At 37.9% G+C, this 17,858-nt stretch overlaps 1 protein-coding gene across 3 annotated transcripts in view; it reads left to right on the top strand.

Moving 5' to 3' along the window:
• The window catches only part of SATB1 (SATB homeobox 1), a 79,955-nt gene that overhangs the window by 22,890 nt on the left and 39,207 nt on the right, over positions 1–17,858 (top strand). For all 3 annotated transcript variants that reach the window (XM_028490210.2, XM_024115214.3, XM_028490205.2), the window contains 3 exons: positions 5,397–5,508; positions 8,095–8,549; positions 16,241–16,453. In XM_028490210.2, coding sequence (XP_028346011.1) covers positions 5,397–5,508; positions 8,095–8,549; positions 16,241–16,453 — 780 coding nt within the window. The remainder of the gene's footprint in view (positions 1–5,396; positions 5,509–8,094; positions 8,550–16,240; positions 16,454–17,858) is intronic.

The raw sequence follows: 17,858 nt of genomic DNA, 5'->3' as shown, positions 1-17,858 counted from the left end.
TAAAGATGGCATGGCTTTCTCTTTCTTCTCTATGAGCACGCAGCGCTTTGAGGGTATTTTGGAAAACTTTTGGTATAGTCGGGGTTAACTGGTTTTTTGACTGGAAGCTGAGCAATCAGAGATAACAGATTTTGCTGTGGTTGGTTGATTTGGCAGAAAAGCATGAACAGTTTTGGTTTAAATGATTGAATAACCTGATTAGCATTGTTTGGGGGTGGGTTTTTTTGTTGATGTTAAAGGCACAGCAAAGCAATTTTAAGGGTAATCAGATCACTGCCTTTCCCCAGTTGATGAACCTTTTTTTCAGAAGTCCTCACCTCTCCCCTCAACCTCTTCCTTGGTTCCTAAGATGACCAAGGAGAAAAATAAAAAACTCTTCTTCCTTCGGTTTTCTAAATGTGTTATAAATACATGCTTAACAGTGTACATCCTATTCTAGCGGGGGGTTGACAGGATAGAATATTTCGAAAAAATTATGTAACCTCCACCAATTCCTTATGGGTTTGGGGGTTGTTTTTTTGGTGTTTCAGATGCAGAGACCTGCAGTATTTGAGAGCAAAGGTTCAGAATGTTCTAACCATATCGAAGTCAGGCTGTAGAAAAATTCCACCCTTACCTTTTCACAATTAGAAAGGTTATAAATAATGTATTTGGCTGAAAAGGAAGCTCAGCCTGTGGCAGATGGTATCATTCTAGAGAACCAGGGTTTCTGTGAAGATGGCATTCTTTCAGATCGGAACTCGAGCAGACTCAGAGAAAGAGCCGGAGCTCCTCATAGGGCGCAGACATGTGCTTTATGGATCTTAGAAAAGCTTACAACTTGGCTCCTAGGATGAGAATATTGTGTCACACTGGGGTTAGGAGACCCACAGCCAATTTCTGCCGACTTCCAAACTGTATTTCCTGACACTGGAAGCTGGGGCCTCTTCCTTGGTTTGTGTTCCTGGGTATCATTTGAACTTGGGATTTAGCCGAAGGAATTCTATCAACCTGGTTATTTTAGTCCCTGAACGTGGATGCTTTCCACAGACTGGCCACCAAATAAGAAGACTTGCCAGGCAAGTCGTGCCCTTTTCCCAGTGCTTTGGAGAAGCTCGTATAAATAGACACCCAGAGATCTGGGAGAACACGAGCACCGAGCTCGGTGACTTCCAAGACATCTGTGAGGAAGTAGCTTCAAAAACCTGGAAGGGAGCTCTTGTAAATTCAAGAACAAAGGTTCTTCAAACTCTTTGAGTTCGAGCGTGACAGCTAAAACTGATGGATCGAAAAGATTCACTGCGACAATTAATCTTAACATTACCTTTGACCTTTAAGAAAACAAAGAGAGAGGAGGACTTTCTGGTAGGCTGCAGTAATGACTTATTTCAGTGACCTTTTATTGATCACCAAATAGGTGCCCAGCCCTGTGATAGGTCCAGGCTATATGGAGATAAGCCCCAAGGCTCACCCACCTAGTAGGAAATAAACAGCGTGACGGGTGCCATAGAGGTTCTGTGTACGGGATGTTTGGGCCGTCAGGAAGAGCCTTGCAGGAGTCCACACTGAAATTGTATCCTAGGTGAGCAGCTGTTAGCTAGAGATGGAAGAGGGCATGGATCAAATAAGTCAGAGGAGTGGTGTGTATCTTCCTGATGTCAGCTACCACCTGGTACCTACTGGCCAGCTTTGGAAGATACCACCAAATTGGAATGTTGAAACAAATGGAAATGCTCTTTTTCATTGATGTTTTCCCTTGTTATCCCTTGACCCGACTTGACATTGAATCATTTAATTTGTATCCTCTTTGTTCTTTCATAAGAAAATTTCTTTGACTTAAAATACATCATTTGAAAATTGTATCTAAGACTCGTATGTTATTTAAAGCATAGTCTTTGGACTGATCTGAAATGTGATCACATAATAAAAGCCAATGAAGAGGGAGGCGGAGGGTTGTCATAGTAATTAACTTCTCTTAAGTCCATACTCCGTATGTTCCAGGCTCTGTGCTAATTGTATCACATTCATTGTTTTATTTATTGTCAGTCCAAGCGGGGATAGTGTGTCTCTTCAAGTCATTATTTTTCTAGTGACTTGTTCAGTTCTAGGCACATAGCAGGAGTTCCATAGATAGTTGCTGGATGAATGAAAAAAAAAAAAATGCCCATATGAATAGGTTCTCAGAACAGCCCCAAGAGGTGACTGCTGCTGACATCCCGTTTAGTAGTGGGAATTGTCATAGTGGTCAATTAATCTGACCAAGGTCACACTACCAGTATGTGATACATCTTGGACTTGAATGCAGGTTTAGCTGATTCTGCTTCATCAAATGAACATTTAGTGTGTATTTAATACATGCCAGGCATTTGGGCTGGAAAGTAATACAGAGCCGCAGACCTGCATGGACTCATAGCTTAGTGAGTAATCTTTTAGTTAGTGATCTTTTAAAACTACATAGTATCTCCTTTTGATTGACAGAAGAATCCCAAGCCTCTTTCTCAGAAACATGGATCTTCGTTTACCTACCCCCAATCCATCCTCAGCCCGTAGGAAAGTATTATCAATCTTGACTTTCTCTTCTTTGTATTATCAAAACAAGAGGTGTTTCTTTATGATTTTCCAAATTTAAGATACAGGACTGAATGTGATCTTTCAAATACCATGTGCCACCCCCAAGATTCTGAAATCTCTCTTCCCTGCCTTTAAAACTCATAGACCTAGTTAGATGCCATGCCTAAGCCTTCAATGGGAATTTTACCACAGGGAAAAAAAATATCTCATGCAGTGGCTGTCTGAGCAGTTTAGTTGGACATATCACTGCATATTTATTGTTCCAGTAAAAATAGAGGTGACCCCAAGTTACCTGAATTAATGGACTATTTCCCGGCCCCCTAAAAGCACAGAAAGATAGAGAATCTAGAAAGTTGCTTTGGCATGCGTCATAACCTGTGGATTAGCCTTTTGACTTATGTCTCACTTAGGCTAATATTTACGTTATTCAGAGTTTCCCTAAGCACGCACCACTTGACAGAGTAGAAAGCATCCAGAAAGTCACTTAAGGACAGAGCCTACCAATTTAGGGTTAAACGAGGGCAGGGAGACGCTTTGATGAACACGCACATATGGATATTATTTTCCACATATGGGTAATAATGAACTACATAGCACTGTTACATATGGGCTCTAGTTTTATATAAATATTTCAGATGTTTTTTTTTTTTCTTTTTCCCACACATTGTATATTTTTCTTCCTCCCCCACCCCCATATATTTTCCACTCTTGCTCTACTGAATCACATTAAATTGAAATGATCTGTTTACATGTCTCTTCCTAATAGACGGTAAACTTCTTGTAGGCAGAGGCTGTATCTTATCTGCCCTTGTATCCCTAGTACCAGCCAGGGACGTAGTAGGTGCGCAGCAAAGAGCAAATCTCATAGATGGAACCATTGGCAAAGTCAGGTAGCCTGGACATTTGTCAAAAACCTCAGCAAAATCTTGATATTTCAGACTTTTCTGAAAACTAAGACATAAGCTACATCTAAAATTTACATGTACTATTATGTTAACATTTAAGAATCTGCCAGCATGTCTAAGTTGAAGAGTAATAATTTTTTAAAAATTGGACCAAAGTAGAAGAACATGGGCTCTCACCCATTTGCAGAATCACAGTGATCCATCAGCCATCTCAGTAGTTTTGTTAGTGTCTGACTTTATTGATCCATCATTACAATAGAGTAAGTGTGATTGAAGCTGACAGATTGTTAACTGGATCAGGTAATCTTCTGGGTCTGGTTTTGGCAACCTTGCTAAGTATCTTTTTGTACCTTGGACTGAGGGACTCTCTTAGTCTGGATTAATGGCAGAGTATCATGAGCACATTAAGAATGTCTTTTTAGAGAAATGTAAAAATGACTATCCAGTAGAAAGTGTCAAAAAAAAAAAAAAGAAAGATATCATAGTGCCTCTTAGGAAAGATAGCCATGTTTTACATCAATAATGTAACTCCAGCTTATCCTTCACTGGAAGTTCTTCAAAGATCCCCAAGGTTTACATATTATGGGAATGTGTGCATGTTACAAAATTAACACTGATGACGGATGTCAGGAGAATCAATGATAATCAAAAGAGCTCTACATTAGAAGTAGCTTAAAGAAGATAACGATGCAGAAATACTTTTGTCCCCAAACTGGCTTTTCTGGTTGTTCCCTGCCTTCTGTAAACCGTTTCACTGTAGACCTCCTGAAGTCTGACATGTAAGTTCTCATGTTTCTACACATAGGAGTGGAGGACAGATTGGCTCTGCAAAGTCTAATTATTCCTACAACTCAGTTGGAAATTAATTTAGCCACTACTAGAGAATATGAGTGTTGTGGCTGGAAATAACCATGATCAAGTCACTGAAATGACCAGAACCAAAATTTCCTGGGAAAAAAATACTTTTCTTTGTTGAAAATGAGTTTAAAAAAAAAAAGACAAAACTAATAATACATCAGAATCATTGTCTTTCTTCATTTTTCTATGTTAAACTGTTGACTCCATTTTCCAAGCTTTTGTTATTAGAAGCAGGATGAAGACAAGTGACAAAATAGGGCGTTTTCTTTTTTGTGGTATCCTTGAGAGATGAGTCACCATGAAATGCATATTTTTAAAAATGATATGGTTAGTTTGAAATTCAAAACCCAAGCTTTACTATATATGAAGCTAGCAATAAGATTGCAGCATATTTTTTTCTTCTGTTAGAGGATCTTTGTGAATAGTTTTTCTCTTCTTAAATGTGGTCAGTCAGCCTTGCAACAGTGTTAATTTACCTCCAAGTGAAACCCAAATACTATGAGTGGAAAGCGCAAGAGGTGTTTCCCAAACTTTAGTGGGCATGCAAATCCCAGGGGATCTGATTAAAATGCAGGTGCTGCTTGACCAGGTCTGGGGTAGGGCCCAATATTCTGCATTTCTAATAAGCTTCCAGATGATGCTGATATTATGGTCCCTGGGCCATCCTGGGAGTTGCAAGGATGGAGAATTTAGTCACCAAACCACAAGTGGCATTTTTTTATGAATTACAATCAGAAAGTCGTCTCCAAGTATTTGGATTTATTGGGATCGGTGGAAGTTTGAAGTTTGTCCGCCCAGGAACAGATGACATTGGTGGAGGTCCCATACATACTAGAGCAAAGTCTTTGGGTGTGATCATTTTATACCAGTCTCAGTGGACTGTTGCTTTCTACTTAAATAAAGCATTTGATGCTCTACTTATTGACTTTGAAGAAGTCATGGCTTTAGGCTACAGTGTGAATCAAAAGTGTATTGGTACTCAGTTGATGAAAAAATGTTGCAGTTTCCACAATTGAAATCATGTCCGTGTTCCGTCTTGTGCCGCTGTGTATTACAACTGTTTCCATCCCCCTCTTCATGCAGAGTATGATTTCTTCCATTGTGAACAGCACTTACTATGCAAATGTCTCAGCAGCAAAATGTCAAGAATTTGGAAGGTGGTACAAACATTTCAAGAAGACAAAAGATATGATGGGTAAGCAGAAAACCATTGCAGCGGTGGCTACATACCATTACGTGTCATTTGGGGGTTTATCCAAGTTGCATGTAAAGCCAGGTCTTGTGATTGCCCAATTAGAGATCAATTTAGAATGTTTCTTGGAGGGTGGGGAGTGGGTCTGAGTATAATGAGATAATTAAATTCAATAAATGTTTGTGTTTAAATCAGCCCAACTGACTTGGTTGTCAGACATGCAGGAGATGGAGACGAGGCGGGGGGGAGCTGTCATTTTTTAACATCTCAGTGAAGACCTAACCAGGCCTTGAATAACTAATATTGGCTGTGGGTTCTCTCAGAGATAGATCATGCTTTTATGTTTTTTTGAGTTTTGTTTGAGAGAAAGGGAGGGTGCCAATTTTTACACCCAATTTTTGAGGCTATTCAATTGTATTTATAGTCTCCACAGTTGAGATCAAGTGATGTTTACAGCTATAGTCTCCAGCCCCCCCAGATAGGCACTTTGGTGAGCATACTGCTTTACCATCCATAACCAAAGGACCATTGCATCATTTCTAGACTCTCAATGCCATGGCATCCTATCTTAACATGTAACTTTAGGTCAATATTTGTTACGCAGGAAATACATTACAATTATCTGCAGTGTGAAGTGACAGATAAAAGTTGTGTGTTGTACCCTAGCATTTAGATTATGTCATTTCTCCCTGTTGAGTTTGTTAGTGTTCGTTAAAGCAAACACTGTGATTAAGGTTAATGTTTTAATTTCTATTAAGGTTTTCTTTCACATACTTGTACCTTCCAAATAAAATGTTTTAAAATAATATAGGAATGGGATGTTTAATATGCACAGCATTACGTTGTGTTTTAAGTCTATTTCTGTTTACTTCCATTACATTCATTTAGTAAAACAATAATAACTTCTCCTGAAGGTTTTAAGAAGCAAGAGAACCTGAATTTTGAGCCTGTTTTAGCTTTTAATATTTGAAGCAAAACCATCCATCTACCAAAACAGATTCTTTGCCATTTATAGCTTAGAGCTGTAATGAAGACAATGCATCATTTTTTGGAATAATTGCTTGAATTACTATTCCCTATGAATGGCCCACTTGGGCTGATATCACTGGTAGAAATGGAAGGTTTCTTCCCCAATGCTTAGTTATATTTTGCATATATCAGTGACTATAGCAATATGATAAGTTCCTCTAAATACAAAGCCTGAATATTTAATAAAAAGAGAAATGATGATTAAAATTAACCCAGAGTCCACACACACGGGAAGCATGGTGTACTATTTATTTATTTATTGGCTGCACCGCACAGCTTGTGGGATCTTAGTTCCCCAACCAGGGATCAAACCCGGACCCCACAGCAGTGAAAGTGCAGAGTCTTAACCACTGGACCTCCAGGGAATTCCCATGGTGTACTATTTAGAAAGACTCACCTACTGACCATCCTCAGCCTTTCAGGTCAAGAGCATCAAAGCAGTCTCTTCCTTGTAGCAGGAAAGCAGTTGACACATTTACTATTCACTCTCAGCCAGTCCATGTGAGGGATCTAGCCAAGGGAGAAACGTTCGTCCTGTGTGGGTGGTAATAAATTGCAAGATGGTGACAGTATCACCATTGCATCAGAGTGACTCCCTGCCCCTTCCTTGAAAGATTGTCATAGCATCTGGTGATGGTCACAGCTTCTTCAAGAAGCATTTGGGTCTTAGCAACACTGGGTATGCTGGCTTGCAATACATTAAGCCCTTTGCTTCATTCTAAGAAATATTTGCAGCTATACCCGTCATCTAACATGATAGTTAGAATTCAGCAAAACAGGACGTATAAGATACCCAGCCCAGTGTTCAGCATGCACTCAGTTATCATTAAATATCATTATGACCACTTCTATTATTTATTATATTGATTACTTTTTTATATTAACGGCTAGGTTAAAATTGAACGTAAGTAACATTTGTGTACTCTTTTTTCTTGCAAACTTTTTGCCTAGAGTAGTAACAGTTAATGTATATATTATGAGAAAATACTTGCATATTTCTTTTTTCTACAGTTGCATATGATCTTTTCCTAGCTCCACTCACTCTTTCTAGTTGCCATTAAGCAAATAGTGTTCTTTTAGAAGCTTTTTTTTGGGGGGTGGGGGTTGCCGCATGCACCACGTGGCTTGCAGGATCTTAGGTCCCCGACCAGGGATCGAACCCAGGTCCTCAGCAGTGAAAACGCCAAGTCCTAACCACTGGACTGCCAGGGAATTCCCTAGAAGCTATTTTAAAATAAATGTTGCCTTATAAGAAGTAAGAGTCAATAATCGTTTGACCCCCAAACTAGTCGCATAGAATTTGAAAATAATTGATTTCTGGCCTTAAATCTAAACCACATTATAAAACTAGAAAGTGTTATCCCCCTTTCAAAGTTTGTGCCATGGTGCAGAGGACAAAAGTAAAAACATAGCCAGTTGCATTCCATCTTGAGATGTTCTTAGTTTCCTTGGACCTTGGGTGTGCCCTGTGCCTTCTGTCTGTATTAGGGAATGATCAGAGATCCTTATCAATGCAGATCATTGTTGGCTCAATGTGATTTTCCTTCTTGTCCACTTCAGTTGAAATGGATAGTCTCTCTGAACTATCCCAGCAAGGTGCCAACCACGTCAACTTTGGTCAGCAGCCGGTCCCAGGGAACACCGCGGAGCAGCCCCCGTCCCCCGCGCAGCTCTCCCACAGCAGCCAGCCCTCTGTCCGGACCCCTCTTCCCAACCTGCACCCTGGGCTCGTGTCAACGCCCATCAGTCCTCAGTTGGTCAACCAGCAGCTGGTGATGGCTCAGCTGCTGAACCAGCAGTATGCAGTGAACAGACTTCTAGCCCAGCAGTCCTTAAACCAACAGTACTTGAACCACCCTCCCCCTGTTAGTAGATCTATGAATAAGCCTTTGGAGCAACAGGTTTCCACCAACACAGAGGTGTCTTCCGAAATCTACCAGTGGGTGCGTGATGAACTGAAACGGGCAGGAATCTCCCAGGCAGTATTTGCACGTGTGGCTTTTAACAGAACTCAGGTCAGTTTTGTTTTATGTGTAAATGGTTCCTCTCTCTTTTTCTCTTCCTTCTTTAATCCCATCTATACTAATGTTTATGCTCTTACTTTGTACTAACATTTTTTTCCTTCTTTCCCTGTGGTCATATTGTCTGTACCTGGGGGTGTCTACATTTTATCATTTTTCTCCTTATCGTAAACCTCTTCTACCAAGAGAAAGCTGTGTACAAATCGATCCTCATTCAGGGGCCTTGAAAGAATAAATATCGAAAATATTTCAAACTGACATTACCTATGCTTTTATATAATGGAATTATAGACTGTTAGCAGATTGAGAAAGGTTTCAGGACTCAGTCAAGGCCATTGTTAGGGCTCCAGGCTTCTAGCCCACTATCCACCTTTCCTAGACCAGGGATCAGCAGACCTTTTTGGTAATAGGCCAGATAGTAAGTATTTTAGTCTTTGAGGGCCATGGCAGCCATAGACAGAAATGCGTGGTGTGGATATGGTATTTCAATAAAACTATTTACAAAACAGGCCCTGGGGTAGGCTTGGCCTTGGAGGCCTTAGCTTGAGACTTCTCACTGAGATTTGCCTATACCCCTTGTGTTCACACCTTTGTCCTTCTGGGCAAATTCCTGTGAAGATATTATCGGCAATGAAGATGTTTAGCAGGATGTGGAGAAAGGGTGATATACAGGAGAAGACCTAAGATAAAGACATCTGAAAAGCCCTAAAAAAATTGATTCCATTAAACACTGAATGAGAGGATTTTTTTTAAATGTCTTTTTTTGGAAACTAGTATGATATATACATGGTGTTTATTACACACACACACACACACACACACACACACACACACACACACACACACACACACACCCACCCACCCACCCACCCACCCAGAAAAACCCCAGAAGAACATGTAACTTTGATTATAATGAGGACATTATGTCCTTTTAACTTTCTTGTTTTGCCACTGTTTTTTTTTTTGTCAATTTTTTTGGAGGGGGGGGCTGACTCATACTTTCCTTTCATATTTAAGTTATTTTGTTTATTACATGATTATAAGAATAAAATCTAGGTACAAAAATATCTAGTATTAATTCCTTGCTGGCAGTTTCCATACCTAGGAGAATCCCAGCTGTGACTTATTTTTGGCTTGCCTTCACTGGATTGAAACTTAGGAGGCCTTACAAAGCCTTTAACTCAGTGTTTATTTTCACTTTCTTCAACTGTTTTTTGTACATCATCTGTCTGTGTTTAAAAGGGTGGTTGCAGAATTATTTCTCAGGTTAAAATTGTATGGTTTTACCTAGTTTTATTAATATATCTTTACAACTTAAAAATGTGTTCATTATTAGCTGGTAAATTTAATATGACACCCCTATTCAGTTGGAGGGTCATTATTTTAAAAAAAATTAAAAAATGAATGGATGAAAGAATCAAGTCAGCCTTCTAGCTACTCCTGTTTCTGGCAGCATCCTTTATTTTTGTAAATAGCAGTAACTACCAGTAGTTCTCAGTACTGGGCAAAAACCAGGCAGGTCTCTGCATAAAAGTTGCTTGTTGAACTGAATTGAAAGCCCACAAAGACAGCATTGACGTGGACACAAATGACTCACAGATTCAGTGGAAAGCATTTTGGAAATTGAGCAAATTGTTATTTCTTAAAGGACCAAGGAAAGTGTGTTTTATATAGTAAAGAGAGTCCAGCTGAAGGTGAAAAGGGTAAGGTCACCACCCATCAGTGTGTTTTTTCTTCTGTGGGGCTGTAATGTCCAAGGCATCACCCTGGAGAGTGACCATTTGTTCTCCTTGGGTTTTCACGTGGACAGATTCCACGGATATCAATCGGATATGTTCCTGGAAAAAGACAGAGTTCTCTATTTTATACCCTATCAATCTCTTCGAAAAGATGTCTCTGTGGTTAACATTGAGAACAGTGACTTAATGTTTTCAAGGGAGAGAGGAGAATGAAACCCGGGTGCAGCTTGATATCCATCTCTTTATTAATAATAGCCAGTTGAGAGAGAGTCATTACCGAAAAATTGTCTGGAGCCCCGGATGACAGAGGGGTTTGGTTTTAAACCTGTATAGAGGTAATTGGGACTCCTCCATCGAAGTGGATGATGGGCCATGTTTGAAGCTGTCTGATTTCAATGAGAGTCATTGTCTATATATATTTAAGAGTTCGCTTTTGGGGAATTCGCTTTGGAACATGCAAGCATGCATGTCTTTTCGGTGGTCATACCAAAACGCCACGCACACTCAGGCATACACACACAGCTGCATTTATTTTAATGATTATACATTCATATGAGTGTATGTAGTATGTTTATTTCAAACTGTATGCATTTCAATAAAAGCAGGTGCATCGTGAGAGTGTGTGGTGTGAGTGTGGAGGATGAAGATACACATGCTAATGCATATGTATAGAACAGGAGCTCTGCAGAGTTAAACCGCACAGACACATTTGTGTGTACTTATTACAGTGTGCAATTCCGGCTCCAGGTTTTAAAAAAATTAATGTAAAATATGTACATACAAATGCAAAGTTCTCTGATGTGATCGGATAAAGACACTGGCATCCTATAAACAGTATGTTAAAACATTCATGTAATAGATAGTGCTGTTGTGAGTTGAGAATATCGACAGCTCTGTATAACTTTAAAATCCTGGGTCTCATCTTTCAACTCTTCATTGGAGAATTTTCTCATCAGCTTAATTGGGCCTCCTGAATTAAAACATACCCCTCTCTTTTAAGACATTCCTGTATCACTATTTTTTTTAAAAAGTCAAAAACAAAAGAAAACAAAAAGATGAAAGAAGAAGTCTATCTTTTCTGAAAGTTTGTGATGAAATTTATATAATTCCTTGCTTTAAGGATGTTTCCCCCTTCTGAATTGATGGGCATATGTTCTTTAATTGCTACGGAAGGTACCAGCTTTTAGCATCTGTCATTCATTCAGTTATGCCTACTTGATGTCTTTTTAATGGAAACCCATGGCTAAAATGCTGAAGCTTCTAGAATTATACTTTTCAATTCACTCCTCTGTATTATTGCTACTTAAAGGTCGTGATAGAAGAAAATATATTCTTTAGTGCTCCCCCCCTTTTTTAAATAAATCCCATAGTTTAACTCTGATCCCATTCTGTGGCTTTTCCCCTTTTTTCTCCCCCTCTCCTCTTGTCTTTGGCACACTTTATTTTCCAGTAAAATAAAGAATGAAGATGGATTATTCAAAACTGATAACAGTAATGGACCATCATGTAATGTTTTATTGAATTTGAGTTCTGTAAATTATGTGGTGGAGAGAAATTTGCCTGCTTAAGTATAACAGAAATTGCTACTGTGTTCCTATAATTCTTCACAGTGTAATTTAAGAAAAGTCCACTCTCCATATCACTATTGAATAAAAGGTAAAAAGGTGCTATTACCCCAACGTGACAGCTCTTGTTTGGCCTCCCAACCGACAGAGATAAATGTGTCTGCTTATAACTTGCTTGGCCTGAGTCCAAGGTAGGAGGTGGAGTTTGAAAGTAGTCTTTCACCTGGACGTGTGATTAAAAATTCACCAAACAAGAGGCAGGTTGCCTTGAAGAATCTTCTGCATGTTTTATTTTTAGAGGGAGGTTTCATCAAATCATATTTTCCTTCTGAGGGCTTTGAAGTTCCACGAAGCTGATAAAAATCTATTTGAATCAGTGATTATGTTCAAAGAGGAGACAAACGGGAGGCCAGACAGGCTTTTTGTTCATATTGGCAGTCTCTTTCGCTTATCTGCTGTTTTAAAGAATTCATAATTAGCTTTTGGAAGTACTGATAATATTTATTGAAGGTTTTTCTTTCTTTTCCAATACTAATGAATTTTACTTGTAAACTCTTTCTGGAATGTAAAAAAGGTTTAGGAATTCATCAGCAAGTTCACTCTTTAATTGAAAACATTAGAAATCTCACAACCACTATGGAACGGCGATGCAGAATAATTTTACATTTTCGTGTATAGAGCACATATTGAATAATTTGAAGATGTGAAGTGCCATGAAAAGCAGCTTCTTGTTTCCCATAAAATTGATATCCATGAGGTGCTGGTAACATACTACATAATATACAAAATCTCAGGTTCTTTTTGGAAACAAAAATGACTAATGATTTTGTTTAATTTCATTCAGCAAGTTTATTGAGCACCTATGGGGCATAATATTGGTAAATATTTTAGTCCTGGTATTTCAGCAATAGCAAGTATGGTACATGATGACCTTGACATGTTATTTTTTAGCATGAAGAAAAGTTTTTGGTAAGAGATCTCTCTTACTATCCACCATGGGGAATCACTACAAATGACCTTGACCTAACTTGGCAAGTCTTAACTGGATTTTCAGTCATGGGAAATGGGAAACAAGGGCCACATACATCTTGAATCCATAAACGTAGCTACTCAAATAACAACAACCCAAACAGGACCCAAACGTGCATTCCCATATCCGGATTCTAATGCCAGTCATTTCGCATCCAGAATTTTCTCAAGTGACATCATTCTCTTTAAAAAAGTAATTAACACATTCTAATCAAAACATTTACTAATAATATTTTCAAGCATTTCCACCAGGGGGCACTCCCCTCATTGAAAGCCTGGGCCAAAAAAAAAAAACACAAAAAAACAAAAACCCGAAGGTTTGTAAGACACCTGAGACTGTCTACACTGTCTGCTTTCGAGCTCTGTGAGTGTCCCAGGATTTGAAATATCAGTCTAGACCTTCAACACATCCCAGGCAGAAAACCTGCACTCGTTCTAGTTAGAATAATTAAGTGGAAATAAAATGCTTTGCCCAGAAAACATTTCATATGTTCAAATGGGACGTCATGCTAACGTCAAAATATGAGTAGAGAAATTGCTAACTTCTCTCCCAAGTGACCTTCTATCTGTTACTTTAAGCCATACAGGAATGACTCAGTCTCATGTTAGCAAGACTTGATATCATTATGTATCTTTTCATGTGTTGGCTTTCTCACTGTTGTTCTCTGCTGTCTCGGGAAACATTTCTAATGGAAAGAGATGACATTTTGTTATCTGAGATCTCTGAATGTCTAATTTCAAATTTCCCAAATATAATAACATCTGTTTCTAGGATCTCTTTTGACCTAAAGTGTTTTGTTTTTTTTGTTGAAGTATAGTTGATTTACAATGTTATGTTAGCTTCAGGTGTACAGCACAGTAATTCAGTTTATATATATATATATATATTCTTATATATATTTTTTTCAGATTCTTTTCCCTTATAGGTTATTACAAAATATTGAGTACAGTTCCCTGTGCTATACAGTAGGTCCTTGTTGATTATCTATTTTATGTATGTTGATAGTAGTGTGTATGTGTTAATCCCACACTCCTGTTTTATCCCTCCCCCCTTCCTCTTTGGTAACCATAAGTTTGTTTTCTGTGTCTGTGTGTCTATTTCTGTTTTGTAAATAAGTTCATTTGTATCATTTTTTTAGATTCCACATATAAGTGATACATACTTGTCTTTCTCTGTCAGACTTACTTCACTTAGTATGATAATCTCTAGGTCCATCCATGTTGCTGCAAAAATTTTTTTTTAATTACTGAAAAATTAGTGTAGATAAACATCTTACAAAGTGCCACATAACTTTTCACTGAAGGCTCACCTTGAGTACATTATTAATTACCATTAGAATTTTCCCATGGGGAGCATATCTTGTTGTTAAGTTTCTGTCACCCATTTGGAATTTTTTCCTTCTATGGTCTGAATACACCTAATCCATTTAGTAAATATTTATCAAACACTTACATGGCAGGCATTGTGCTGGGATGACAAAAAAGAATATTAGACTATTCTACTCAAGGAATTTATAATGTATTTATGTGTACTGTATGTTTCTATCTCTGTAGAGTTAAGATATATTGCTTTGCGAAATACATCTTTTAATATCTTTAAAAATTTGTTATCCCCATTTGATGGAGAAGAGTATAGAGCAAGGACTATTTTTTTTTAACACCTATTTTCAAACATTGTTTTTGAGACCTGTATTTCTTGGTTTCAACATGACACATCAAAAACACAGTCAATCTAATTAGTTGGCCTTGTGCAAATTAAATAGCTGGGTGATTGACTGCCTGTTTGACTGAATTTTAGTTAAATTGACTGGATGTTTTGCTCGTGTATAAGCACAGTTGCAGCATTACTTGTCAGTATTATAAATGAAAGGACAAGTACCCTTCATTCTTCAGTCACATTTCTTAGGGTGAAACGGGCTTCCCTTGCATAGACCAAATGAAAAACTAAAATGTACTCTTAAGCCCCCGAGCCTATTGGAGGATCTTTTTTAGTAGCAGCCTATATAGATCATTTTTGAAGTGGACACTGCTTTTATATTGTATGTACCCAACTGTTATCTTGGGGCAATATGCTGCATTTTCCTTGAATTGGGAACAAAGCCAGGTTTGTGCTTCTAGGAAACCATGGAAAAACCCCAATGTTATAACGTTGGGGCTTGGTTGTTTTGACATGACACTTTACCTCCCTTTCCCAAATGTACCCTGTTGCCGTTTTTGCAGGGTTATTAGAAAGTGAAATTTGCAAATGATATAGAGATCTCCCCAACATTTTATTCTGAGCCATATTGTGATAAACTGAAATGTAGAAAGCAAACATGTCTTGGCATTCCAGGCATTTTTTCATGCAGAAGGTTGAAGAGGTAAGGCCTGCTCAGTCCTTATCAAATGGGCAGAAAATGTTTCTAATCCTTGTGTTTCCTATGAGCCCTTAAACAAAATTGTGGAGAAACACCCATTTTTAAAATGCATTCTTCCAAAAATTAAAGAAGTAGTTAACAATTCTCAGTTATTTGGGGAGGAGCACCATAAAGAAGTTTACTAATGGTTTGTGAATTTCTTCTAGCACTGTTAAAAATGTTTATTCCTCAAGAAATTTGATTATTACAGAATTTGATAATATTCTTTTTCTTGGCATGCTACGATGGATTTTTGCAGTGTGGAAAAGGGGTTATGTATTTCAAATTTAAAGGATGGTTTCTGAAGTTTAAATTTTCAACCTGTTACTCAGAGGTATTGTATAGCAAGCAGTGTAGTTTCCTTAAGCGGTAAATAGAAAGAATCACTTGTCATTGACTCCAATAACTTGAAAACCAAGGAATAATGTAAAATATTGCCTGCAAAAACATAGCATAAATCTTAGATGATGCTTTAGTGATATTCTTTTTCCTAGTATGTTACAATTCCTTTTCGAGTATTTTCTTTGTAAATCCGACTTCTCTCGAAATGGCTTTGTATCTTTACATATTGCGCTGTTGGCATTCCACTGTCTTTGTCTTGGCAGCTTGAGAACTATACAGTTCAGTGCTGTCGTATTATGAGCATTTCATTTATTCTTAACTTGCCTCAGTCCTCTCTCTGTGAAAGATTTCATGGCAAGTTAAGCTACTCAAAGGAAGGAGACCAATTAGGCAGTTGCAGTTTATGTTATATGTAAAGCAGATGCTTAATAAAATTAAGGATACAATTGAGGCTCTCTTTTCTACCACTTCAATTGTAACTAATATATTCCTATGTGGAATTAATGCTTCTGACTGTTCATTTTCCTAACAGAGTGGAGAAGAAAAGGAAAGGATCACCGCGGGCTGGGCAGAGCATGGGGGCAAGCTCACCCTGTGCCTTTCATTCCCTGCAGGGCTTGCTTTCAGAAATCCTACGAAAGGAAGAGGACCCCAAGACTGCATCCCAGTCTTTGCTGGTAAACCTTCGGGCTATGCAGAATTTCTTGCAGTTACCAGAAGCTGAGAGAGATCGAATTTACCAGGATGAAAGGGAAAGGAGCTTGAATGCAGCCTCAGCGATGGGTCCTGCCCCCCTGATAAGCACACCGCCCAGCCGCCCTCCCCAGGTGAAGTCTCTTTTTCCTCCTCACCTTTCTGCTTTTTGTTTTTGTTTTTTTTAAAAAAAAAGTCTAAGGAAGAATCTCAACAAGCATGAGAAAGGTAGATGGATAGGGTTGTTTTTTTTTAAATAGTAATTCATAGACTTGCTTGAGGAGAATTTGGTCCCAGCTCACTAATTTTGATATAAAAACAAGCAGCTACTAATTAGATAGAGGGGAAAAAATTGCTTTGTGTTGCTTCATTTGGGGGGTTCTTTGGGGGTGAAAAGTCATCTTTAAATGGGATATTTGGCTCTACTACTATTAAGTAAAAAGGTATTTTAAACTCGATAGAAAAAAAAAAAAGTAACGTAGTCCATTTTATCCCTGCGCGTTTTAGAACCACCATTTGAATAGTAAATAAATAAAAATAAATAATTCCATTTGTATTTATGCTTTCCAATACCAACTGCAGCTGGTACCAATTACGCATCATCTCATTTGTAATCTTTCATAATTAAGTTTAATACAATCCTTGAAGGCAGCTTTAAATGGGGCTGATAAGGAATTCCATCCATATTCCCAGAAATGGGCACATTTTCTATTTTCCAAATTTTTGCACTTTTAGAAAGGACAAAAGTCACCTGCCAGGTAATTTTGTGTATGCACATCTGTATTTTTTTTTAATCAAGTTTAAAAGGTAGCCTCATAACTATTATAAGAATTGAGAAGTTAAGTTTCAGTACAACTATTAGATACAAATTTGAGAGTGGATTAGATGTAAGATCCACAAGCAAATATATTTCTTACACATTTAATTTGTGGCCTGTGCAACTCTTAACAGTGAGGTCAGCTAAAATGTTGGAAAGTAAGTATGGAATACTAATTAAAAGTGCTTATGTAACATAATGTCATAATGAAATTATCTCTTAATGTTAATTTCATCAATAGTAAAAAATGGTCATCCATTTCCAAGTATAGAGATAAAACTCACTCAACACTAAAAATGAAACTGCCATAGATACTCCATAAATAACAAATAGACATAACATACAGCCACTTGTGGAGGGTCTTAAACTGCATATTGTAATGTTCTGAAATGATTATTGTTTAGAAACATCCCAAAGGTCCATTTTTTCCATTTTATTCAATGAAAGTCAATTAAGTCTTGATGTCTATAGGAGCAGACAATAAGGAAGGCATTGCTGTAATTTTAAGAAAGACATGTTTCTCTAGCAGAAAAGAATGGCACCCAAATACATGCATACATATCCATCTGCCAACACACACACTTACTGAATTTGATCTGTTAAGCCTTCAATACAATATTTCTTACCAAAAAGAATGAGGAACTCTTTATATACATATATGACTTTCGTAAGAGTGATTTTTTTTTTTTTTTTTTTTTTTTTTTTTTTTTTTTTGCGGTACG

This window comes from Physeter macrocephalus, chromosome 1, assembly GCF_002837175.3.
Source record: "Physeter macrocephalus isolate SW-GA chromosome 1, ASM283717v5, whole genome shotgun sequence".
NCBI classification, from domain to species: Eukaryota; Metazoa; Chordata; class Mammalia; order Artiodactyla; family Physeteridae; genus Physeter; species Physeter macrocephalus.
This window is presented reverse-complemented; position numbering and strand designations above follow the sequence as displayed.